Genomic DNA, 26,816 nt, shown 5'->3' with positions numbered 1-26,816 from the left:
TGAACATCCCCAAGGATAAATCAGATAGGAGCACACCTCCCGGTGAAATGGAAAGGTAACTAACTATGACCCAGGACTTCCTCTTGCTAATGTCTGCTCTAAGAGAACAGATTATAGGACACAGCATTTTAAATTTCAGCATTGTGTTGTTCTTTGCTTCTTGATTTGAGCATTTATTCAAAAAACAGGTTTTACACGTCTAAAAAATCTAAGGCTGATAAGTTCAGAAAAATGCTATAAACAGTCATGATTTTGTCCACATGGAAGATAATATTTTGTAATTTATTATCAAAAATACTATAGGATGCTATCCAGCATATTTTTGGCCTTTTAGCTTTAGTAACAGAATAAACTGATACTGTCCAAGAATAGTTTACAGTAGATGTTGGAAAGAACAGAGAACTTGGAGTCCATTTAAAGGATTCAAAAAATTCTCTAATATGATTCTTGCTACATTTTAGAGCCAGCATTTCTTTCCCCTGTGAAAATGAACCCACGATTTTATAATGTATGCTATTGGGAAAGTATGAATCAATTGACAGACAGACTTTGAAATAAGAACATAAGGAGAAAAACGGTCCACAGTTTTTATTTGATGATGCAAACATATAATATACTGTATAACTTAGTCTCTGAGATAAGTGCTAATATAACCTACCTTGCCACACTTTCCTTACTTTATTTTAAATATCTGACTTGGATTTCACCCGTAAGGATGGTACTGATAAACCCACTTCTGTAGCTGCAGCAAAAAGGCAGCTTAAGGGATGATTTGCCCACATTAAATCTGCTCAGTTTATGAGCTGTAAAAAGAATTAGCCAGGCAAGGTTTTCAACAGAACAGAACAAGAGAGAAAGTGTGTTTAAATTGTTTCTTAAAATACACTAAATATTGGGCTAATTCTAAAAATAAACTTTGATTAAACACCAAACATCAACACATTTTGTTTCCTTTCATTACCTCAATAAGCCCTGTTTATGTGCTAGGTGCTGTATTAAGAGTTAGAGGTACAGAAATAAAGACAGTCACTGCCCAGGAGTTTCTACTTGAGCTGGGAAGAGAGACAAGTAAACAGTGTCCACAGCTGGGTAAGTGCTACGGCAGTATTATGCCTCAAGCGTTTCAGGGACACCTGGAGTCTTAGCCTGGGGATGGAAAGAGGTTGGAAGGACTTGAAGAAAACAAAACAAGTTGAGGGGACTGGCATTCCAGGAATAGGAGATAGTATGTATGAAGGGAAAAAAAGCTAGAAAAAGTACTGTCAGTTTGAGAAATCAAGTATTGTCTTATTCTTTAGCACAAGTGGCAAAATTACTTGTTTTGCTCCAAGTCCTAATTCATAAAACAAACAATTTTTGGAGGGCTTTTAGTTGTTTTAAAATATGATTCCTAAAAAGCATTACTTCTGAGATTAATTTTTATATTTTAGCTTCTGTACTGTATCACTGACGACAGATAAGTTGGGTAGAGAAAAAGACTAAAAGGTATGCAGAGAAGCAGAAGGTAAGAGGAATACAGTGATGAGAAAACTACATAGAGAGGGAGGATGTGGTTTTTAAAGAGATTTACACACACATGGCTACTGAAAGAAGTCAAGCAGTGTCCCCTCGGAAGACTTTCTTTCTCTCTGTCTCTCTCTCCCCCTCCTTCCCTTCCTCCCTTCTCTCTCCCTCTCTCTTTTTCAAGAAATGCCCAAAGAGATCTAAGAACTTACGGATGTAGAAACCTACTCCCATTGATGGTAGCTGGGGTAAAACTATTTCTAACCCTCTTCATCTTCTTCTGTCCTCTTCTCCCTGCCCTTCCCCTCACTCCCACCCCAGGCACCAGGGGAAGGGGTTGGCCAACTCAGACATTTGGGGGAAGGAGGAGAAGTTGGGAAGGAGGTGCTAAGGACTAGCTACTGGGAGAGGCAAACTTCTACTTGTGAGATGCACATTCCTTTGTCATCTCAAGTCAGGGAGAAGAAGCAAAACAAGCAAGGATGGGGAGGGAAAAGGCAACACTGGATCTCTGTAAGAAAGTGTAAAATTCATTTCTGCTTTGGAAAGGTGGAAAAGACCTTTTGCCTCTTTCTGATAAACAGCAAGAAGCTTTCGGGCATATCTGACTTGGGGCCTTATCTCAAAGAGGGTAAATATGTAATGAGGAATACTGATGCAAAAGTTAACTTTCCAATTGCTCTTATTTTTGTAAGAACAACAAGAAGAAAAAAACTGAGCACAGGGAATTTGAAGACTTACAGAAGATTTACGTTGTGCCAGCGTTTCATTTCTGCCTGTCCTGTGATACCCAGTGAATTAAAAGGCCAGTTTTAAATGCACCATGTGGTATTTTCCGGTCACTCATATCAGTCAGAGTGGAAAAAATGCAGACGAGTAACTGTTTACTAATTAGAATCCCAGTGATTAAAAAAAAAAATTCCAGCAGGAGGAGCTCTAACATGCCTTAGAGTTCAAATTTTAAAAACAAAAAAGTTGAAAGCAAACAGAAAAACAGAGAGGCGGTGTGCCTTGCAAGCTGCCATGTCAGTGAACAAATATGTGACCGAGTCCAATTAAATGCTTAGTGCGAAGCCAAGTGATGATACTGGTGGAGACAGAACGGCCCACATTTTCTCCCTTCCACGAGTCTCCTCGTCCTGATGCAGTTAAACTGGGAACGGATCTGCGGTGTTAGCTCTTACAAAAGAGGGAGCAAAAGGCTGCTTTCTGGGCAAGTCTAGAAGTTATTCTTTTTCTCTTGAAGTGTCATATTGTTGCTAAATGAGTCTTTGATGCCGGCTCAAAAACCGCATTTTAGAATGAAATTTTTCATTGGTGTTTGAAGGCACTACGAAAACTCCTGTATGTTCGTCTCCTTTACTCAGTGGCTTGTTGGGTGTTTTTTTAAAATGAGGGAAATGCTGTGTTTGTAAAAACTGGTGCTAAAAGGGCAAGGATTCATATGTCCCCTGGGCCATGTAAAGAGTCTGCAGAAAGAATTAGAGCTTTCTAACACACTCACATACATCAAATGGAATACAAAGAATTTACTCAGGAAAACAGTGAAAAGTATATGAATTTAACAGTTACCGGATTTTTAGGGTAAGCCTTTCCATTTTGGACAGTGCTGTGGGAGAGGAATGGACGAGTGGGCGTACAGTATGATCAGAATTACTTAACCTGAAGGAAAGTTTCAACCAATCCCTTTTAATCACTCGCCAACAAGAAGTCAAACTTTTTGTTTTACACCTTAGTGGTATGCCCACGTTTAAAAATTTTATATAAGCTCCTACAGAAAGTTTAACTGGACCAATTCAGACCAAAAGTCACTAAATAAAGCTAGTCTAGACGGAAAAATCTATGAAAACCATATGTCTTTTAGGCATCTGTCTTACAAAAACTGCCATCATCTTGGAGAAATAGTTCACAAAATATGCTTTTAGGAAAACACTACTGTAACGACCATGGGAGCTGTGCTTAAGAAGATGGCTGGACTTGGAGAGAGTAAAGCCAGAATGTTTACAAATGAAAGGCTCTCATTTCTACATATATCTGTCTGTAAACATCACTGAGAGGATGGACAAAGGCAGGTATAATTTATATTTCCACTATTCTAGAAGGGATCAAAAAAGTTTACAGTTTTGTTCCTCCACATCCCCACAGAATGTTAGACCAAGGGACCTCAAAGCAACTGTATTCTCACTCACAGAAAACTGTTTTGAATAATGTTGTACATGGATGAGGCCAAAGAACCAGAACATTTTCTTCTGATTATTACCTCATCCTGCTGGCCTGCCAAACACAGCTAGAAGGCAGGTGTCAGACAGAAGTAACCAAAGGAAGACTGTCCTGTATAACTGGGTGTAGGGCCCAACTGACAGACAAGGGGAATCAGAAGGACTGGGGTACAAAGCAGGAGTGCAATGAGAATGCAGTAAAAAGAAATGTCCTAAAACTTTGCCTTTCCAATTTCACATTGCTTTCTGGACTGGAGACAACGGTCAGTGCTACCTTCCTTATTCTAGCTTCATATTTTTGTACCTCAAAATGCACTTTAATAAGTGGTATGAAATCTATAGACAAAAATAGAAAAGTTAACTCTAATGATAAAAATGACATCATTTTGACAGAAACTGGAGACTGTGAAAGTATTTGTAAATTGCAGATTCCTTGGGACCGTCAAGAATATTTTGCTGAGACTTCTTGCTCTACAGGGAAGGGAACAACACAGTAACAATGGTCATTGGTATGAGTGCCCCATGTGTTGTTCAGATACCTAGAAGACTGGATAAACACTATATATCAAATAGAAAAGGTCCTGGGTTGAAGGAGGCGAGTACAGTAAAAAAAAAAAAAGAGGGAAATCTACAAGGTGGCATCAATCACACACCAAAGTTTTAAGCAAAAGCAAGACACACGATTTCAACATGTTTATTCAAAGATACGGTGCTTTAAAATGAGTTTTCAAATACTCATTAGTTTTTGGGTATTAAGATGGTAATGGGGTAGAGTGTTTGAAATATTAAAACAAATCAAGCAATCATATCAACAACCCTCATTACAGATCCCTAAACTGAACTGTAGAGCATTTAAGTAGGTTAATCAAATTCTACTGATGAATCACAGGGATTTTTATGGTCCATTAATTTCAGTCCTGAGTGTTCTGATACTACTATTGTTAGAGCTAAAACTGTGAGTTTCCTTTCTTTCAAGGGCTATGTACAGTATGGATTTTATTGTGACCTTAGACCCAGATACGTGCAGGGAAATTACTGCAGCGGTTTCTCTAGTTAACACATTTACTAATGTTTCCTTAATTTTCCACCTCAAGAGGCAATAATTAATGTAGAATTGGACTCACATGAAGTTTTATTATTTTAGTTATTAAAATATTTTCCAATACTGCTAAGAAGCAAGAAGAAATTCTAGTTGTTTTAAAAATAAGTAGACGTTTTCCTCAGTTTTTATAGCTTTCCTCCATGAATGGTGGTCTAAAGGCAAAGCGGTGTGCAGACTTTCTGGTGGAGACCCTTGAACACGAGACTAGGAGGAGATTTATTTGAGGGAAAAACTTCATTCACTTTTAAAACTGGCTTTGGGAGTAATCCTAATACAAAGTTAAAAAAATACATGTGGTACAGAATATATCTTACATAATTATCCATTCCCAAGTGGAATAATTCCATTTTAGGTTCTTGGACTGCAAAATACCTTTTAAAAGGCTTTCCTATCTCCTACTCTCATAAAAGGTCTCATTCTAGATGAATGCAAAATATACTGAAATTTAGATAAGGCTGATCATGAAAATCTGAAACCTAATACAGGTAGTATTTACATGGTGGAGGCAACTGGTATATTTGATTGTAAAATATGATTATTTTCCAAATCATATTCAAAGCCACCTGAGATCTCCTTTCTCTTGGTTTTCAACATTGCCATAGAAGCTTGGGGATTCACTTGGGGTGGTATATCTAGTTGGTGGTTATCTAGTCTTTAGCTTATTCTCTGTCTCAGTTGGTTCATTAGCCTTTCTACAAAAACAAAACAAAACAAACAAACAAAATAGGAAAGGGATGAAGCATATTTCTAAATTTTATATTAACGTGCATATTTATTGGGTTCCCATAATAGCAGCAAGAACAGTATTATCCTGTTTTTCAGTGTTTAAACTAATCCCAATGGGGGAAATTGCTGACTTCACAAAGATTTGGAATTCTCCACGTGTCTGAGCAATTAAAATCAAGAAGGCCTGGCCTTGTCATTGACCATGAATGACTGAGAATTTTGCTATTTGCCATTTTGATTAAGGATCTTTTTCCTGATCTTTGGATGGAATGTGTTCTTTCTAGAATTCATGTGAGCAGATAATTTTGACTGGAAAACAGGAGTGGACATTTCCTGGTGTTTATGGGAATGGTTAAAAAATAATTTCAGAAATTAGAGCGCTTGTTATTTGCAGGTTTGCCTATCATGTGGCTCTGATGCCTGAAAAGTAGCCAGAAAGAAAAGAAAGTACTGTGCCATGATGAGGCTGCCTCAGTTCCTTGTGGCTTTGGACCTTGCCCTCTGTAGGAATTCTATTTCTGGTCAGAGTTGCCATGTGATCTAAACTTCACCTAAATACCGGTAATGTGGCATCAGTACACATGCAGATTCTTGCAAACCCAATGCGTTTCCAACACCCCGTCCCCCGTCCCCTGCATTTAAAAATACTGGCCAGACCAAAAGTGTAGTATGTTTTTGGAAACAGCATTGGGTAAGCCAGGTGGATTTCATTTGGCAACTAAAGGGTGTAAATATGTGTTTAGAGTCAGAGGTTCCCCTAGACAACGGTTACAATATGTTGGCTAGAGTAAGCTAAAGGTTTTAACATTGGGCATTTAAAACTTCTATGCTTAAGCAGCAATAAAGTTATGACAAGCAGACAAAAGCCATCAAACCCTCAGTTAAATCCTCAACTCCTTTCTCATTCTGCTGGAGGGAGGCATGTAAAGCACATTCTGAGTGAAAGATGCAGCATTTACATTTTCATGTTTAATTTCCTGGCTATTTATCGGCTAAAGCAGCTCTAGTAAGCTAAATTTCACTTCTAATTTTTCCTCGTAGCTGATAAGTCAGAGGGAGGAAGAGGCGTCCAGCAGCTCATTCTTGGAGTTTGCTGCTTATACAAAATTTAGAGGTGAAAGAGCCATGGATCATGTTGTGCCATGAATCTCTCAAGTCATTGAAAAACATGCCATCTGACCACAACTGCCTGAAAATGAAGATTTTCCCTGTAAAATCATTCTTTTCTTACAGTGAGGGAGACAAAAGAGGGCAGTGATGAAACAGAAGTACTAGCTTGTGTGCATCTACAACACTGTGGGTCTGCTTACACTGGGTAGAATTCTTTTCTCTGAGCTGACATCAACGTATATATAGGAACATTCAGCAGATTCCAACTGGTGACAGTTTGCTGCTGACTGGCTACAGGAAGAATAACAATTATTGGCTGTGCGTTTTTCACTGGTCAGTGGCTCTTGTGCCAGACTCCCGTCTTGGCTGTCTTCCTCAATCAGGTGAAACCATGGGCAGGATTAGGTACCCTGAAACTCAGAAAGGCTTTCCCTACACTGTTGAAGCTTAGCAATTTAGAGCGCCAAACGAGAACAGTGACAGAGCTATTTGCTATTATTGGTCGTGGGACATGGAAGCAGTTGTTCCCTTAACTCAATGCCAGTTAGCACGGGGCTGGTATGGTATATGGTATATTGTTATATTTACTGCCCTGCCGCCTGTCTGCATTTCTGCTGTTTGTACTTTGCCTCATGTAGATCCTTTCTTATTTTCCATTTTCTTGTACCCTCCTGCACCATCAGAAGTTTGGAAAAGTAAGATAAGGGGCACATTGAAAACTGAAAGGCAATCTGAAATCTACCTTGACACATCTGCAAAGCTCCCAAATTCCTGGGCCTTGCCTAAACAGACTGCCAGTCATTCTGGACTGTGGCGGGATGCAGATGTTTGTGTAAAGTAGACTCAAGTTTGCTATACCCAAGAAGGAAACCACCAGGCTAATTTTACTTCCCCTTGAACCAGAATGAAACAAAGACCTGAAGAATGAAAACCTTTGACATTAACCATTGATTCACTTTGGTGAATTATTATGTTACAACCAGAATCACTGTGGCATTTGAATGATTTTGATGAACTATCTAATTGTGGGGCTCAGATTAAACTGGACGCTTTTCTTTAGTGAGCAGCTTGTGGCCAAATTCCCGTTTTCATTACAATATGTTAAGCATCATGACAACTCATGTTAAACCTGCAACAAATTATTAATTACATTTGGGATTTCTGTAACTAATTTTGTTACATAGTAGCCTCATGAGATGCCTTAAATATTAAGAATCAGAAAGAACGCCTCAAAGTTGTTTCTATTCTCAGCAATTATACTTTGTAAAAATCCTTGCTTGACTTTTAAATCCAGTTGCTAAATATAAAAACTGTTCCCTGAAAAGTCAGAACACCTAATCATATTTTTATTTGTTTGTTCTTTAAAGGAGAAGGATGTCGAGGAAAATAGAAAGCTCATGGCTGAAATCAGAAATCACAAGATGAATTCATCACTTGTCCAAAGACACTCAGCTGCTAAAAGAAGTCGTACTTTTTTTTAGAGGGCTGTTGAGGAGGAAGTAAGTCAGGGTGTTTCCAGTACATGACTGCTGGGGAGTCAGACAGGCTAGTCCCACAAGTCGCTTAACTGTCCGTGAACCCTGAGCCCACAACTTCAAGGCTCAGCAGCTTCGTCCTTCATGGCACCAAACCTTGATATTAGGGATGCAAAGACACACTCATAAGAATCATGGGTTTGCTCTTACTCAAAATTCGGGGGACTGGCTGAAAACAAAACAGGGAGACCTTATCCCTAGGTGAAAGGGATTCTGTGTTAACTGTCAATTAAATCAACATATAAAATACATAAAAGAGATACGGTACAGAAGAGCATCAGGGTCAAACATTTAAAACCAGATTCAACTAAATTGTAAAGAGAACCAAACGGCTTTTACCTCTAAAGAAAAGAACATGAGTGCATGGATTGTCTCTTCATGTAGAGAAACTGATGTACCTTTTGCCATGGTTGGTTGAGTGGTAAATTACTGAGAATGTGGGGCTGTGATGAGACTCTCAAAGTGTGCATGTAAAGTCAGGGAAACTTTACAAGTCATGGAAGGAGCATAAGTGGGAGGCCCTGGGATAATCTTGATGCTATTCTAGGGCTGTCTCTGCAGTGCAGGGACCCCAGTTTCACCATGGGCCTCACCAGAGACTTTTTCTGTGGAGCATTTCTTGGTTTCCATGCTGTGTTACTGTCATGTGAATGAGCTGGAGTAAAAGCTAAGTCCTTTCTTCCGATTCACTTTTGTCATTTTTAAAAGACACCATCAGATTTGGTGACAGGGGTAGTTAAAAGAAAGGACTTCTATTTTTCAAAAAAAAATTTTTTTTAAATAGAAGACTGGATGATGAGGTAAATGAAGTTTGCTTTTCCTTGGATAGAGACCCTTCCTCCCACCCTTAACCCCTTTTGACCGTTGTAAAATAGCCTAGTCCAAGGAAAGGGGAGAAGACAAATGAGTGAAATAATGCCAGAGTCGGCTGTTGCCAGGAAAAGCACACTCTGATTCAGTTAATTTGTTCTGTTAATGTCAAAGGCTGTGATTCCCAATTAGCTAATTTTAAGAAGCTGTAACCGAAAATAGCTACATCAGCCCTAAAGTTAGTATTTGGTAAAGATTAGGATCTTCAAGTAAGAGAATAGGGCCCCTAAAGAGGTACTGATGTCTGTTTAAGATCATGTTGCTCAACAAGGACACGACTGGCTGGGATTTTCCAACTGGGTTTCAGCCGCTTCAGAGAAGTTGATAGAGGTGAGAGGGGAGGGGACACACCAAACATTCTGGCAACAGAGAATGTTCCACAGATCAGATTTGTGTACAGTTAACTTTCTAATGGCAGAAGCATCCATGCTGGTGAGGCTCTTTGGGACAGAGATGCTCCCCTAGTTCAGGAAGAGTTAATTAAAACAGGCATGTAGTTTGCAATATTTCTAGCCCTCACTGAAAGTCTCCGTGCACATAAACCAGAGCAGCTTGAGCAGCTGAGAAAAACTGGGCCCAAAACCACTCCACCAGCCTCTCTCCTTCCTCTTCCTTTACATTGGAATGGAAAGATATAAAAATAATCATTTTTTTTAAAAGCAGAACACTCATGGTTTCTGTACAATTGCAGGTGCTTTCGTTACAGCTGAATGGGGTTATGATAAATCTATGCTCTTAAAAATGAAGATCACAACTTGCTAATGAAATCACAAATTATCCAGAAGAAAACTATGCACAGGCACACGCTGAGTGGCAGAATCTTTTGCCTCTAAAAGTTCAGTTTTTGCCTTTGTAATATTAAAGCCCAACGGGGAGCCGGCAGGACACTGCTTGTGCTGTCTTGTCACGTTATGAGTTTCTGGTTTCAGACAAAAGGGGAGAAAGGGCCTTTAAGAAAGCAAAAAACTGGAGAAAAAATTAAACTTCCTTCTCGGAAACCTAAGGGTTGTTTTTCTGGAGATGATGGATAATGGCATTTCGAGTTATTTTAGTTTTTAATAGAGAAAATGGAGGCAAGTCATGGAGGGAAAAGAGTATATAAATAAATAGAACAAGGTGAAGTTTCAACAAGAGCTTCCCTCAACTTTTTCTTTCTTTCTTTCTATCTTTGTCTCTCTTTCCTTTTCTCTCTTTCTTTTTTTGAAATCTTAAACCCCATTTCTGGCTTGCATTTGGTAGGATTCCTGCCCTGGCTTTTATTAAAAACAGACTTTACGTGGTCAGAATTCTCCATCTAAAGCTAAACTTTAATAGGCATAAGGATCCTAACAAAGTCCTTCTTGCTCTCTCTCAGGTGACCCCCCCCTCGTCCCCCCAAGGATTTCCCTCCCAGTGTGCTGAACTGGCGCTGAAACTGGAAGGCTCAGCAAAAACCACCAATTTTCCTCTTTTACTCTGAACCCTCATTTCTGTTTTACTTTTGAGACTCTTTGCAAGGCCAGATCAAGTTAAGTCTGGCTCTAACCTAAGAATACTCCAGAAATTTTGAATAACACTCTGTTGTCCTATAAATTCCTCAAAGCAGGTGCCTGAAACCTGGCAGTTTCCCTTCTCGAGCAGAGGCTCCAGAGCCCGATTCCTGCTGGCTACCTTGTGTGTGTGTGAGCTGGGAAATACCAAGGGTGACTCCACCTGGCTTAACAAATCAATTTAGCATTCAACAGTTATCTCTGAAGGGTATTGGCAAGCCAGCTTATCTGAAACCCAGAGGTAAAGCAGCCAAGCGAGCAGGCAAAGACATGCACTTTCATTCTCGAAGACAGGCGCCACCAGGTTGCTCTAGTTCCTTCTTATAGCTAAACAGACAAAATGGCCAACTTTAAGGCTCCTGTATGGGACTCCCGTCTACCCACGTTAAACCCCACCCCCACCCCCGCCCCGCCAATGGCCTCCATACCTTCTTGGCACAACTGCAGACCCTTTCCCAGTCAGTTTTAAGTTTCCTAAAACAATAATTTAATCTTGTGTGTGGTGAGGCTCAATGCTGACCTTTATGCTTGTTTACATGGAAGGGACAGTCTTTTGAATACTGCAGTGCAGTGGTTCTCCAGGGGAGGGTTCTCAAGGCTTCTCAACTCTAACCCTAATCTCTCCCCACATCCCCCCGCCCCCCACCCCCATCTGCCTCTCTCCCCGCCCCCAGTGGCAATGTCTGGAGACATTCTTAGTGGTCACAACTGAGGGAGTGCAGCTGACATCCACTAGGTAGATGCCAGGATGCTCCTGAACATCCTAAAACGCATAGCACAATGTCCACAACAAAAATGTCAGTAGTGCTGAGGTGGAGAAATCCCGATATGGTTAGGAGACTGCTTGAGATTAAAGTCCAGCTCGATTCGGGCCTGGCTGAGCAGCCTTGGGCAAGTTGCTTAACCTCTGTGCCTCGTCTGTAAAATAGATAATAACCTATCTCATGGGGTTGTTGTGAGCATTAAACAAAAATGTACCTGCAAAGCTCTTAGGACAGTGCCTAGCATACATTGAGAGCTCAATAAATACTAGCTGTTGTTACTATTATTACCAGAAATTCAGCTCAGTTCCAAATAAATTATAAGCCAAACCTATTGAGGTTAGAAAAAAAAAATACATAGGTTTGAGAGTACATATATCCTCTTTGATGAGGACCAAAATCATGATGGCAGTAACAACCACAGTGCTTTACAGTTTGTGAGACTCTTTCAAATACCTCGTCTCATATGATTTGGGCCACATCCTTGTTATATCTTTATGTCATAGATGAGGAACTCCTGGCTCAATTAAATGAGTGGCCCAAGGCCTGTGGCAAACCAGGTCTTCTGATTCCACATCTCCTTCTATTCCCCCTACACATCCCTTTGTTTAGTGGGTTAAGATGCCCCTTCTTCTCTTCATTACACCCAAAAGCCCGAAGAGCAAAATAAATTTAAGTACTGAAATCAGAGGGTGAGGTGACTCAGGCTTCATGGGTGGGCAGAACTCACTTCTTTTTTTATGGTACCTGCATAGTAAGGTTTTCCTTCATGGAGTATACAAATATTTTAATCCTCTGAATTGAACTTCTAAAAAACTAACTTTCTGTATGGGCTATTTTCTTTCGTTTTTAAATTTCTGATGTTGAGGGAAAAAACCCTAATTCCCTCTATTTTCAAAATCTCTAATCAGTATACTGACCATAAATGTATGAAGGTTAGAATATAGCTTCAACTATATGTATACATATTTCAAGTTCTACTTATTTATTAGCTATTCTGTTTCACAGTTAAGCCTGACAATCTGCTTACAAATGCCAAATGTATTATTCAAATGTACAATGTTCTATCTTATATATGATCAGTGACTGCACACAGCAATTATATGTGTGTTAAAATTTCTATGCATCGCTTTTTAAAAAACAATCACAGATTAACCAGCCAGATTTTTACTCAGCCTACATTAAAGTTAATAATATTGGGTTTAAGGGTCAAAGTTCAGAGGGCAGATGGATAATATTCCTTGAAGTCAGTGGTTTTCTAGAATTCCTCTGCTAATAGAGAAGGCCAGGCCTTGGCTGGTGATGCTCTTGTGACCTAGGGAGCACACAGCTTGCAGCAACCCAGCCACGGCTCTTTCATTTCAAAGGTCTCCGTCAAATTCTACAAACAGCTGCCAAAACGTCATTCATCTGGACCCAGGTTTCTTTGGTCCCATTTAGTTTGTGCCAGTTGAGAAAGGAGAGGTTTAGGCCATATACTGGTTTCTAAATGTTGTCACAGGCTCAGCAATCTTCCCATGATCCCCCTCCCGGAGGGAAAGCTGAAAACGTGTATGACAGTATCTTTACCATTTTCTTTTCCAAATCAATTTTGTCTGTCAGGCTATGAGAAGAGAACCGACGAGCATGGCCCTGCTTTCGGCCTCGCGCAGAACACTCACCTTGGGACGCTCGGAGGGGCCCTGGTGGGCCGAGACGGAACCTGCGGAGGCGCCCCGAACGAGTCGCTGCTGTTGGGGAAAGGAGGCAACGGGCCAGGCCGGAACGGCACTGGAGGCGCCGCCGAGTGGGGACCCGGGGAGGGGATGGCGGGTGCGGGCCCGCGGCCGGAAGTGGGCCGCGGGAGGGGCGTGCTCAGCGTCGGCCTCCGCTGGGTGGTGGGGCTCGGAGGCGGGGACCTGGGGGCAGAGACCGACAGTAGTTTGCCCATCCTCCTCTCCGCTGGAATTCATCCTTAAAAAATATTTTATAACTGACTGCTTTTTAAAAAGTACTTTCTGACTAACTCAGACACGTGTTAGGGAGGTTAAACGGTATAGAAGGGTAAATAGTGAAAAGAAAATTTCTCTCCCCTCCCCCCTTGCTCTGTGGAGACAACCAACATCTTTTCCCGGGTATCCTTTTTAACTATATTCTACAATATCTTCCCTCCCTCTCTCTCTCTCTCTCTCTCTCTCTCTCTCTCTCTCTCTCTCTCTCTCTCTCTCTGTGTGTGTGTGTATATATATATACACACACACACACACACATATACATATATATATATACCTATATAGATATACATACATTGCTTTTTTGTACACAGCGTTCTACAACTTAACATTTTTTTAAAGCTTCACATTAACTGGCCTGTGTTTTCATTTCACTACTTAAAGAACTTACTCTTTTTAATGGCTGTATAATGTTCCAAAGTAAGGATATATTGTGCTTGATTTTTTTTTAAGTGTAAAGGTTTTTTTTTAATTATGTGTAACACAGTTATTTAAGTCAATAGATTTTTAAGGAATTTCACATGTTCTGATTCTTTCCACTGCCAATCACCTTAGTTCCTCCAAACTCATAATCTTCAAGATAAAATAGCCCTTTCAAAAGAAATTATCATGTGAGTCAGCCCACAATTCTTTTAGTTAGGCTTCTTCGATCTCCAATGAAATATGGACACACTTCAAAATTCCCCACCTGTAATCTTTGGGATCCAATTTCCTCAAGCGATTTACTTTAGGATCATGTTTAGGATCAGGAGATGGATCTGCCCGGTTCTGAATTTGACACCCTCTAAAAATGTACTAGGTTCAAATCATATTCACTTCTAAGCCACCACACCCTAGAACAGTACAGATCATTGGGATATGCCAATACCTAAGATAAAAAGTTTGTTAGGTTTTTCATAGTTTACTTGGCAGCTCTGTCTTGTAGTTCTTTCCCACAGATCTAACAGGTAGTTCTATGAGTAAAGGAAACCACACAGTTAATCTATGAGGTGTTTCCAATGATTCTGTGCTTGATTTTGAAAGCAGTTGGGATCATCTGACCTTCTCTCTCGCTCCTGTACTTAAATATCTTTCTTCCTCTTTTTTCTTTAGGTTCATACTGGTTTAGGGAAGCACATTCAGAAAATGACACTGGACAAGCTGGGAGGCCTCCAGTGATGTGGAGCCATCTTCCTACCTGCGGGAATGCTGGATCCAGGAGTCGTCCACTGGCGGCGGTGCGGGCGTGAACGTCGTGGCTGTGTTGATGTCGCCGATGACCACGAGGGCTTCTTTAAGGGCTTGGTACATTCGAAGCATGTCATCCCGGCGCTGAGCCTGTTCCGCAGATTCCTCCATCAGAGTATTTTGGTCCTCTGAAGAATATAACTGTGCTAGGAGCTCAGAATTTATGAAATCTTTAACCTGCCAGGTCACCACAGAAAAGTAAAAAATGGGAATGAATGAGTGATTGAATGATAAACTGGTTCAGAGCCTGTGGACAAAGGCCACAAAAGTCCACTCTGGGAAAAGGGATGCATCGTGCATCTCTTTACACTTATTTTCTTCATTATCCTCCCAATGCCAATAACAGTTTTCCTCTCTGTTTTATGGCTGTTGACAGTAAAGAAAAACATAGACTAGTTGAAAAGAGGGCCAAACCTCACCATCACCAGAACAGTGACTGTTGGCTGTACAAGCATTTCTGCAATGTTGTCTGAGGCTGCTTGGCTTATATATAGACAAGGGAAGGTACCAGGAGGTAAGCAGTAGTATTTTCAACAGGAAACAATGACACACAGAAACCTATGTAATAACACAAGTTATTCCTGCCTTGGTATTCCCAGCCCTTTACCTAGCTTTTACCAGAATCACTGAAATACTATTAAGACCCCAGGTTTCAGTGTTGTCTCAAAAGTGGAATTAGTGCCAATAAGTATTTATTAAATACAGAATCGTATATAATTATTCAAGTTGGTTTACCAAAAAAAAGTGATATATTCTCTGCTTTCTAGAGCTTAACAGTGATGAGGACTGACATAAGGTTCCATAGTTAACAGATATATGAAAACAAACTAAAATATGAACAATTAGTATGAGTCTTAGAGGAGGGGCATTTTGTGGCAGGATGAGAATGGAGAGGATGCATATGTTGTGCAGCCCTGAGGGAGAGAGAACCAATCATTATATTTCATCAAGTCTAAGACACCACTGATTTTAAGACACACCAGTCTTTAATGTGCCACTAAGAAAGAAAAAACACCATCAACTAAACTACAACAGAATGCCAAGATGTCATTGAGTGTAACATGCATCTTCATGTTAGAAATGTTAAATGTGAAAAAAAGTGAATGTGAGAATCAGTGAAATCCAATGGGCCTTTACAAGTTATCTGATTTAAATTCTCACTGCATGCTTATGAAATATATATTATTATCCCAATTTTACAGATGAAGGAACTGAATGGACTTCAGAGAGTTTAAGTAACTTGCCCAAAGTCACACAACATTAAGTTGAACCCCAAATCTTCTGACTTGAAGTCCAGTGCTCTTTCCATTAACCCCCTTGCCTCACTTTGAGTGCTTAGAAAAGATAATTTATGTTTAAGCATCATTATTTTAGTGTGGTGCACAAGTATGCCAATTAACTTAAGCCTAGAAAAATAAAGCAACTTGGATTTTTCAGTTTCTCTGTTAAATGAGAAAGCTAGTGCTTATCTAGAGTCACTGGCTCTAAGAAAGGCCAAAGTCCAGTATATTTAATTCTTACTAATTCAAGTAGACAACATAACACCTGTCAGATGCTCAAAATTCCCGGGTTGTAGTTACATTTGTAACTCAGAGATGACAAGACTCTAAAACACATAGCTTCACTATTTTTTAAAGGTATCAAACCATGTAGATAATTCTACTAATCAGAAAATTCAGCTAAATCACAGCTTTGTTGTGGTGAAATAAAAAGCATTCTCTGCGGGCTTCCCTGGTGGCGCAGTGGTTGAGAGTCCGCCTGCCGATGCAGGGGACGCGGGTTCGTGCCCCGGTCCGGGAGGATCCCACATACCGCGGAGCGGCTGGGCCTGTGAGCCATGGCAGCTGAGCCTGCGCATCCGGAGCCTGTGCTCTGCAACGGGAGAGGCCACAACAGTGAGAGGCCTGCGTACCACAAAAAAAAAAAAAAAAAAAAAAAGCATTCTCTGCACATATTCTGTGAACCAGGAGTGATTTAAATGTGGAAGCAATCTAATACGCAAGACATATTTGGGCAACTGTCTGGTGGAAGGGAAGGTTTATGTGTGATAGCTGTGGAAGGTAAATTTGGCCAGATAACCCTGGGCCAGGTGTCAAGGCCTTGAATGTCAAGGAAAAGTGTTTGAACTTTATCCACTTGGCAATGGGAAGCAATGGAAGGCTTTTTTTGTGTGTGTGTGTGGTACGCTGGCCTCTCACTGTTGTGGCCTCTCCCATTGCGGAGCACAGGCTCCGGACGTGCAGGCTCAGCGGCCATGGTTCACGGGCCTAGCCGCTCCGCAGCATGTGGGATCCTCCCACACCAGGGCACGAACCTGTGTCCCCTGCATCGGCAGGCGGACTCTCAACCACTGCGCCACCAGGGAAGCCCCTGGAAGGCTTTTAAAACAAGTAAGTGAAATAATAAAAGAGAATTTTAGGAAAATCAATCTGGCTGTGATTGGAAAATAATTTGCAAGTGTGGTAGTAGAGATAAATCTGTCAGAAGGCCATTGCAGATCATTTATGAGATGATAAGGGTTTAATTTAGTACGTGGCATAGAAAATATGGGCAGATATAAATGACATTATAAAGGAAAAACCAACAGGACTTGGTGCTGTTTGGATGTGAAGGGCAACAAAGAAAGGAACAAAGACACCTCAAGCATTGAGGTCTGGGTGAGGGGAAGTCAAGGAAAGTCAGATTTAGAGAAGATAGTAAATTTGGCTTAAGAAATATTTCATTCCCCTCCTTGAAGATTTATTTACTGCCAGACACACTTGCAGGTACCCAAGAAGTCATGCACGCTTGCACAAATCTTCCACTGTGAGGTGTGTGTCTCCACTTGGAGAGATGATGCAACTCCAAACTCAAAACCAGACAAGTTTCCTGGCATTGACCATCAGTTGGGTTAAGCTCTTTTGAAGCTTTACATCTTCCTGGAGTATCACTTAGAATCTATTAAACACAATTTAAAAGAAGATTCTTCCAAGAATAGATTTAAAGCAGATCTGAATTAAGAAGCAACTGTCAAACAAACCACGAAATAAAATAGTAAGAGCCTGCTTCAGCATTTTGATCAAAGATCTGCCTTGAATCAACTCTTCCACATCAAAATGTTACACACTAAAACTGTAACATAGATGGATATAGTTGGATAGTTGCCTACTATCCAACAGATTTGGCAATGTTCTGAAATAATATGAATAATTTTAGCATGAGAGAAAATGGCAATATAGCACAGTGGTTAAGGGCATATTCTTTGGAATCAGACAGCTCTGAATTTGAGTCCTAGCTCTAACACTTATTGTTCTTGGACAAATAACTTAACCTCTTTGAGTTTCAGATTCCTGATCTGTAAAATGAGGTTAAAGGTAGGAGCTGCCTCAAGAGTTAGTGGAAGGAAAAAAAAAAAGAGTTGGTACAAGGATCCAGTGAAAGAGTGAATATAAATTGCCTAGCATGATGCCTAGCATTTAGTCAGTGCTCCATCAACAAAATCTATTCTTTTTACAGTATATAGTCTAACTTGGCATTAGGTATGAAGAGGTAGGAAGTTAGTGCAACAGTGCTGGCATCAAGTGACGTAGTTCAACATAAAGCATAAGTTAACATTTTATTTTGCACTTAAGAAAACTTCTAGAAAGACTCTTCTCCTCCTGCTAGCCTCACTTTCTAATGCTACAACTGGAACAAAGGTGGGGGACTTCGGGGAGTTTCCAGACACTTCAGGGACTTTCTGAGCAGTTTGTATGTCAATGGTACAAATATTTAAACCAAGGATTCTGCACAATTGGAGGGCAAGTGGATCCCTTTTACATGATAGCATTTAGAAAATACCTCACAGAACATGACATAAACTAATTATGCTTGGATGTGAGATTTGAAATAATATTTATGCCTTTAATTATAACACCTTATAACCTATACATCTTTGTGTGGTTCACCAAAAAATTCTCATACACAAAACCTCATTCCAGTTCAGACTCTACAGGCTAGATAAACAGGCATTACCGCACCATGTCGTTCTGCTCAGTGTAAAGGAATGTGAGGTCATTAAAAACGTTCCACATGTTTTCCTCTCTTTCTTACTTTAACCCTTCTCTAGCAACCTGCAGTATTTTTGGATCTTTAACTTTCTTTGTCTTTATTACTACAACCATTTTAAAGCCTTCACAAACAGAAGAGGCATTTATAGAGTTTTCATACAATTCAGTTTACTAAGGAGACCATTTCCTTAAAATCTCTTTGTTTTGAGGCAGGAGGAACTACAGAATGGGACAGTGATAACTCTCATTCACATGAATATGCACATAAAAATTTAATTGAGAAGTTTAATTTTGTTTAGTTTTAGAGAGCGACTTGGGTAGAATTTTGTGATTCTTTGAGATCTCACAATTCTCTCATTTCCACTTAAGGCTGCTTTACATTTCCGAGGGATTTCATTTTGCTAAAGACCAACGAAGTTTTCCTTCTTTAAAAAAAAAAAAAAAGTAACATCCTTTGACTCACAAAGGTCGAGAAAAGAAGATAGACACACAAAAAAGTACGTACTGTATGATTCCAAAGTTCAAGAACAGTTAGAACTCATCTACAGTGTAAGAAAGCAGGAGTGTTACCCTGGGTGTGGAGTGATAGGGGAGGGGGAGCAAGAGTGGGGCTTCTGGGTCCTAGTCAGGATCTGTTTCTTGAGCAGGATGCAGAATTCTTGACCCGTGGAAGCAAATCAGTGCTCTGGCATTTAAGATGTACTTTTCCCTCAAATAATGAACATTTAAAATAACACTCTACTTCATACACATTAAAGTTACCGTAAGTTTTGAAACTAGGGCACATGTTACTAATTTTCCACCAAAGCATCAATGGCCAAGGAGAGTGAACGTGGACCTCCAGGGGTCCATGGGCACAGGGTCCAAGTGTGAAATGCCTCTAAGTTTCATGTTTGGTTCTTAAAATGTTTCATAAAAAACTTTACATTCTATTTTGTATTAGCTGGGTTTGTTTGAATATGAGGGACAATGTTTTAAATCACTTACTAGTTAAGATACAAAACATTGTTTCTCATATTCAAACAAACCCTAATTAAATCTTCAAGTAAAATGAACCCGCTGGGTTAGTCACTTAAACCTCTTGGGGCCTCAATTTCTTCATTTAGAAACTGGACAAAATCATGAGTACCCAGTAGGTGGCTATTCTGTTCAAACACAGAATTGTGTGCCGCTTAGCCAGTAATACTTTTCGAGTAAAACTGGATCCACTTTCTTGATTCTCTGATGGAGAACTTCTGGTGGTGTGAGCTACAGAGAAGAGGCCATCAAAATATGCTTGCTGTGGGGCGTTATATGTGTGTTTTCTTTAATGTACCAAACAAAACTCTGTTTCTTTGCCTGTAGCCTGTCTAGAACAACCGCCTGTCGTAAACTTGCTATATCTTTGTGCTGCTGTTACCTGGTATGTTTAAGCAATGAAACAGCTGCTGCATTTCAATAGACAAAGGCTTACAGTATGTCTGAGGGGAGGCATTTATTGCTGGCTTTAAATTTCTTAAACAATTCCATATGGAGACTTGAGTGGCAGAACGCTTAATGTAAACTTTCAAAGGAAACTGCCCACCAAATTCTGAACTTTATGAAAGTTGGCTGAAACATATTCTTTTTCAGAAGGCAGAGTAGTCACTCCCATTTCAAAGAGGAAAAGCCACAGCACCACTTTCAATAGTGATCGTCAACAAATAGAGGACCCGGTTTTAGGCATTTATTGGCTCTGGAGGAACAACTAGCTTTCTCACCCACAACCATTTTTAGAAACAGCAGGGTTAAGTGGATGGAATTCAGAATAAGGAGTCAAAGTATTTGTTTTCTTGTTGTGATTCTATGATTAATTCTCTCACTTGAAGATCTCTTCACTTTAAATAAAAAAAAAGTCAACACATATGCCTGACACAGTGCTGGGTGTTCACTGTGTTTCTGTTCCTTGTACTCAACAGGAATGAACAAATTCTTCTGGAATGAACAAAGAGGGCTCAGACGTTCTGTACAATAAAATGCCATGAGAATATGAGTACATTTTTAAAAAGGGATTTGTATTTTTACATATGCATAATTACATATATAAATTTAAAATATATATTATATATATAAAACTATATACTCTTACATATATAGTAAAAAAGTGAATAAAATAATACCCAAAGAAAAGCAGTCATCCTAGATGTGTAAAACTATTTTCTGGTAGATATGAAAAGTTAAATTCAAACAAAGATAACCATAACTTCATAAGAATCCAGCATTACATAATGTTTTTGCTTTCTCCTTATTCCTATTAATCTCTACTTCAAGGTTTGACCTTGGAGATCAGATCTTAATTGAAGTCTTCTTTCTCATGACTCTTTTGTGAGGTCTCCCTGGAGACAATTAGCAGAACTTTACTTCCATGGATAATACCCTGTAGGTGGGGCTTTCGCCATTTCATGAAGTGAGCACACCAGTGAGGAGTGAGGGCAATTACGTGTGTGTGTGTGTGTGTGTGTCTTGAGAAGGTGAAAGTAGGTTAGATCTGCAACAGGTTTTTTTTTCCTTTTAACTAATTTATGTCAAGCCACTCCTCACAGCTATAGACAGGAAGTGCTATTTCCTGTGCTGATGATTTAATATAGTGCAGAGCAGAGCAGCGTTTGAACTGATGGCAGCACTAATGACTCTCAGTAAAACAGTGAAAAGATAAATGATACTTAATCAGGAAAATGTTTAAATAAGCAAGTGCCTGGATTCCATGGCAAAACAACCTGAACTCATTTAAGTGAAGTTAAGAGGGTAATTTAAAAAACAGACTATTTGCTTAGTACTTTATATTTTTCAAAATGGCATACAGTCACACTTATGATGTTCTCTGACAACTCTGTGGGGTAGTTCAGTGTTCTTAGTGTAGTTTTAGAGGTGACTGAGTTCAACTCAGAGGGGCCAAATGATTTGCTTCAGGTCACACAGCAGGCCATTGACCAAGCTTAAGTACATAATTTATAGTTTCCAATATATTTGCAATACATTGCTTACCTGCTGATGCTTCAAAGCATCCTTCTAACCTTGTTTGAATAAATGGAATGTGTACAAAAATAGAGTGAGTTAAAAACAAGATTGCTCCTGTGACTGTTTGGGGCTTCTTAAAGTCAAGAAACTCATAGATCATGAACAACAAATGGATTGTCATACTTCGAATTTTGAAAGGAATCTTTATATATGGATAATGGTTATTTACAATTCTTAAGTAGGCAGCCATATTAGTTTCTTACAATTATACTTTTCATTGTACTTCCATATATGCTATCTTGTGGAACAAATCCCTAAGCCAGGTACTTTTTCTATGATTCATATTTCACATATGGAGGAAATAGGTAGAAAGAAGTTAAGGATTTGTCTTAGGTTAACAGAGTCTGTAGCAGAGCCAAGAATAGAATCCAGGTTTCTCCTAAATTCTAGTGTGGGGCTCTTGTCAGTACTTTACCATCTAATTTTTATTTATTACAAGTAAATGCTCATAATATATCATTGATTTAAATAAGAAGGTGTCCTTAGAAGATAACTAGGAATAAAATCGTTGGTGTCTCACTTTTCAAGAGTCAGAAAAGCCTACTATAAAACACCTCATTATAGCCTATCTTATCTAAAAGATAAGTTCTCAAACAAATTGTGATGTTATTTATACTTTAACAAAGTAGCTACCAAAAGGACCAAACCAGACCATGTAATTTAAGTATCATCTTCTGACTGCTATAAAAATAACCATGAAAAGGGAGAGATTCTATGCAATATAGAGCAACTGATGGCTAGTCTAGCAGGCACTTTGAGATCCGTGGCTCTATCATCTTTACCTTAGAAAAGAAAAGGTAACTGACTTTGTAGCCAAGGGGACAGGGCAAAAAGCCCTTTCCCATGTTAAAATAGCATTCCATAGTTTTTAGAAGGTGAAAATAATCATATTGCCATATTCAGTATGTGTGTGTATGCAGAAGAGTATAAATATCTTTTGCCTTTAATTTCAAAGTCTAGGAGCCAGGGTATCTGGTTTTATTGGTGGCTTTGCAACTAATTTATACCCTGACTAGAGTATTTTTGCTCTGCTTTACTGTAAGCAAATTCACACCCTTCTAGAGGAGACAGACAATAGGGAATACCACTGTACTGTATCTAGAAGTTTTATGTTTTCTTTCTTAAGTTCTCTTCCACTCGTCAGTCACTTACCACTTGTAATGGAAAATGATAAGCCTAGGTGATAAGTATTTTGACCATCCAGAAAATATCACAAAGAAGCTGAAGAGAATGTGAGCAATTTCCACACTAGGATGGGTTAGAGGTTAAAATGAGACAGTTTATAATTACTTACATTATTGATCATAAGATGCATTATCGTTTTTGGAATTAGGTCTCGGATACATTTGTTGATAATAGACATGTAGGAGTCTACGAGGTTGCGAATGGTCTCCACTTGCCTCTCCAACTGTGGGTCCATGGAAAAGTTTTCTGCTTGGCCATTCTCATCATTTTCAGTCTAACAGAAAGGAAAGTCAAACATGGATTATTTCACATTTATTCAGAAGAGAAAAATACCAGACATTATCAGATGAAAGACTTCTGTTTACTGAATTTGGAGTTGTACTACTAGATGGTAACATCTTTATCTTATCAAACAGCCATTAATTCTGAAAAGAGATCAGAACCATGTAGTTATTATTCTACCTTTAGCCTGCCACAATTGAGGAAAAGCAAGTATTGTAAGTCTGAATGAATGTTTAGATGGATGACCAGATAAACAGTGCACCTAACAACATACCTCCAGAGAACAATCTAATCTTAAGCCATTTGCAAGCTGGCCAAAGAACTGAATCCAAACATATGATGCAGATGTACGCTTCTGGGAGGTGTCTCCAGGGATCCTATAGATTAGAAATAACCTTGGTGTTGTTCTGGAACTCCTAGGTCTGCTCTGGAATGGATCAGCACTTGGATCAGTCCAGATTTAAAACTAAATCTCCTAGGCCTGGCCTGGAGCCAAAATAAGAGATATAGGGGATAATTCATTTTTCCATGCTCTTGCTGGAATTTGTTATATAAATTCATGCTTCTGTCATCACTACTAAAGGCTGGCTCAACTGTGAAAAACTTACAATTTTAACTTCTAACTTGTTACTCTTTGAATAAAACAGAACACATTCATACACAAAGCATTTATTTCTGCAACATGAGAGAAGCATCTGTTTTCTATACTTTGTGACTTGAGTTAATTAATTTTGGCTTATCCACCAGAGGCTGGGCTGGAATGGCATCTTCATCATTAAGGACTGACCTATTGGCTTGGCATTGAAATCAATTTAGAACAAATGGTCTCCATTTCAAGTCAGGTTGAACCATCTAAGCCCCAGAACATGATACAAATATTGTTAGTGGTCTGGCTACTTTCTAGCTTTGGAAAGATTTAATTATGAATGCAAAAAATAAAAGGGGAAAATAATTTATTGCTTCCAATGTGGACATGGAGTACTTTTCTTTGGAAATGTACATACATGCTTTGATCTGCCGGGTTTTTAATCATCCAATCAGTTCTTGGCAAAGCACTGTGCTGAATCGCTTAAAGAGATCTATAAATAAGAGTTAACTTTCGATCAATATGCATGTGTGAAAGGCATATTTGTAGGCCACAAAAATCAACAATAACAAAGGTAGAAATTAGTTCTAAACATTTATAAAGGCTTCTGTTGCTCTTCTAACACCTTAAAAATATTAAAATAATATGTGCTCACTCTAAAACACAGTGGTCACTTTCCAGTCCTGAGAGTCTGGCCCCATACTTCAGGGTGACAACTGGAGGATATTTCTTTTTTTTTTTTAACATCTTTATTAGAGTATAATTGCTTTACAATGGTGTGTTAGTTTCTGCTTTATAACAAAGTGAATCAGCTATACTTATACATATGTCCCCATATCTCCTCCCTCTTGCGTCTCCCTCCCACCCTCCTTATCCCACCCCTCTAGGTGGTCACAAAGCACCGAGCTGATCTCCCTGTGCTATGCGGCTGCTTCCCACTAGCTATCTATTTTACATTTGGTAGTATATATAAGTCCATGCCACTCTCTCACTTCATCCCAGCTTACCCTTCCCCCCTCCCCGTATCCTCAAGTCCATTCTCTATGTGTGTATCTTTATTCCTGTCCTGTCCCTAGGTTCTTCAGAACCATTTCTTTCTTTAGATTCCACATATACGTGTTAATATATAATACTTGTTTTTCTCTTTCTGACTTACTTCACTCAGTGTGACAGACTCTAGGTCCATCCACCTCACTACAAATAACTCAATTTCGTTTCTTTATATGGCTGAGTAATATTCCATAGTATATATCTGCCACATCTTCTTTATCCATTCATCTGTCGATGGACACTTAGGTTGCTTCCATGTCCTGGCTGTTGTAAATAGAGCTGCAATGAACACTGTGGTACATGACTCTTTTTGAATTATGGTTTTCTCAGGATATATGCACAGTAGTGGGACTGCTGGGTCGTATGGTATTCTATTTTTAGTTTTTTAAGGAACCTCCATACTGTTCTCCATAGTGACTGTATCAATTTACATTCCCACCAACAGTGCAAGAGGGTTCCCTTTTCTCCACACCCTCTCCAGCATTTATTGTTTGTAGATTTTTTGAGGATGGCCATTCTGACTGGTGTGAGGTGATACCTCATTGTAGTTTTGATTTGCATTTCTCTAATGATTAGTGATGTTGAGCATTCTTTCATGTGTTTGTTGGCAATCTGCATATCTTCTTTGGACAAATGTCTATTTAGGTCTTCTGCCCATTTTTGGATTGGGTTGTTTGTTTTTTTGATATTCAGCTGCATGAGCTGCTTGTAAATTTTGGAGATTAATCCTTTGTCAGTTGCTTCATTTGCAAATATTTTCTCCCATTCTGAGGGTTGTCTTTTCGTCTTGTTTATGGTTTCCTTTGCTGTGTAAAAGCTTTTAAGTTTCATTAGGTCCCATTTGTTTATTTTTGTTTTTATTTCCATTTCTCTAGGAGGTGGGTCAAAAAGGATCTTGCTGTGATTTATGTCAGAGTGTTCTGCCTATGGTTCCCTCTAAGAGTTTTATAGTGTCTGGCCTTACATTTAGGTCTTTAATCCATTTTGAGTTTTTTGTGTGTGTATGGTGTTAGGGAGTGTTCTAATTTCATTCTTTTACATGTAGCTGTCCAGTTTTCCCAACACCACTCACTGAAGAGGCTGTCTTTTCTCCACTGTATATTCTTGCCTCCTTTATCAAAAATAAGGTGACCATATGTGTGTGGGTTTATCTCTGGACTTTCTATCCTGCTCCACTGATCTATATTTCTGTTTTTGTGCCAGTACCATACTGTGGAGGACATTTCTGAGGCATCTTACTGCTACTACAGCAAGAGAGAGGATTGGAAGTTTCAAAAATAACAGTTGTTTCCCTATACCATTTCTTTTTAAATGGTCTTTGGTCACTGAAAGAATTAAATCAGGTAGTTCCTTATTTTTATTATTAATTTGTAATATAAGCACAATAGGATCTGGGATAAATAGGTAAAAAGCTAAGGCCATAAAGTGGTAAAGTGATAGAGGGAAGGTCAGCCATGGCAGTGAAAAACCAATTGTTTTCCCAAACTTCTTTCCAGGGCATAAAAACCACTGCAGATTGTGTTCCATACTGAGCCCAAATTCTAAGAATCAGTGGTAACTGCAATGTTGTTTTAAGGGTATTGTATTTGAAAGTAAAAACTTTAGGTTCAAATTCAGGCTTTATCATGTAGTGGTTGTGTGGCCACACCTCACTTATTTAATGTAACTGAGGCTCAGCTTCCCCATCTTTAAAATGGGAATACACTTCTCTGGAAAACTGTGGAAGTTAAATGAGATAATGCATATGAAGTAACGTAGCTAAGGGCCTCATGGGTGCTCAATAACGTTAGTTTCTTTCTCTCCTTTCTGAATATTCATGGAATGAGTTAGAGAGCCGCTTGACTCTCAACACACATCACAGAAATTTAAGTTGAAAAATCTGAGCACAAGACATTTTCAATTCCAACCATATAAAAATGGCAAACTGTATTTTTTTATACCACCATGTTTTCTGCAAGCTAGTCCCTTTGCCTGGAATCCCCTCCTCCCATCTGTGAAGATCTTTCATCTTTCAAAACCCAGCTCCACCATCACCTCTTCTAGACAAACTCCCGATGGCCCTCAGACCCTCCACCG

The 26,816-nt window shown here is 39.3% G+C and overlaps 1 protein-coding gene across 10 annotated transcripts in view; it reads right to left on the bottom strand.

The window, feature by feature from the left end:
• Positions 1 to 26,816, bottom strand: part of DNM3 (dynamin 3) — a 596,153-nt gene that overhangs the window by 16,296 nt on the left and 553,041 nt on the right. For 9 of the 10 annotated variants that reach the window (XR_014014161.1, XR_014014162.1, XR_014014163.1 and 6 more), the window contains 3 exons: positions 22,932 to 23,096; positions 14,524 to 14,750; positions 13,017 to 13,253 (listed from right to left, as the gene is read on the bottom strand). Coding sequence is in view for 7 of the 10 variants with exons in the window: in XM_081221443.1 (XP_081077569.1) it covers positions 13,017 to 13,253; positions 14,524 to 14,750; positions 22,932 to 23,096 (629 nt within the window). In the remaining 3 variants the exon portion in view is untranslated. Of the gene's footprint in view, positions 1 to 4,138; positions 8,292 to 13,016; positions 13,254 to 14,523; positions 14,751 to 22,931; positions 23,097 to 26,816 lie in introns of those variants that run through there. The other variant, XM_081221445.1, reaches the window with a different exon arrangement.

This window comes from Mesoplodon bidens (assembly GCF_964165515.1).
Source record: "Mesoplodon bidens genome assembly, chromosome: 2".
NCBI classification, from domain to species: domain Eukaryota; kingdom Metazoa; phylum Chordata; class Mammalia; order Artiodactyla; family Ziphiidae; genus Mesoplodon; species Mesoplodon bidens.
This window is presented reverse-complemented; position numbering and strand designations above follow the sequence as displayed.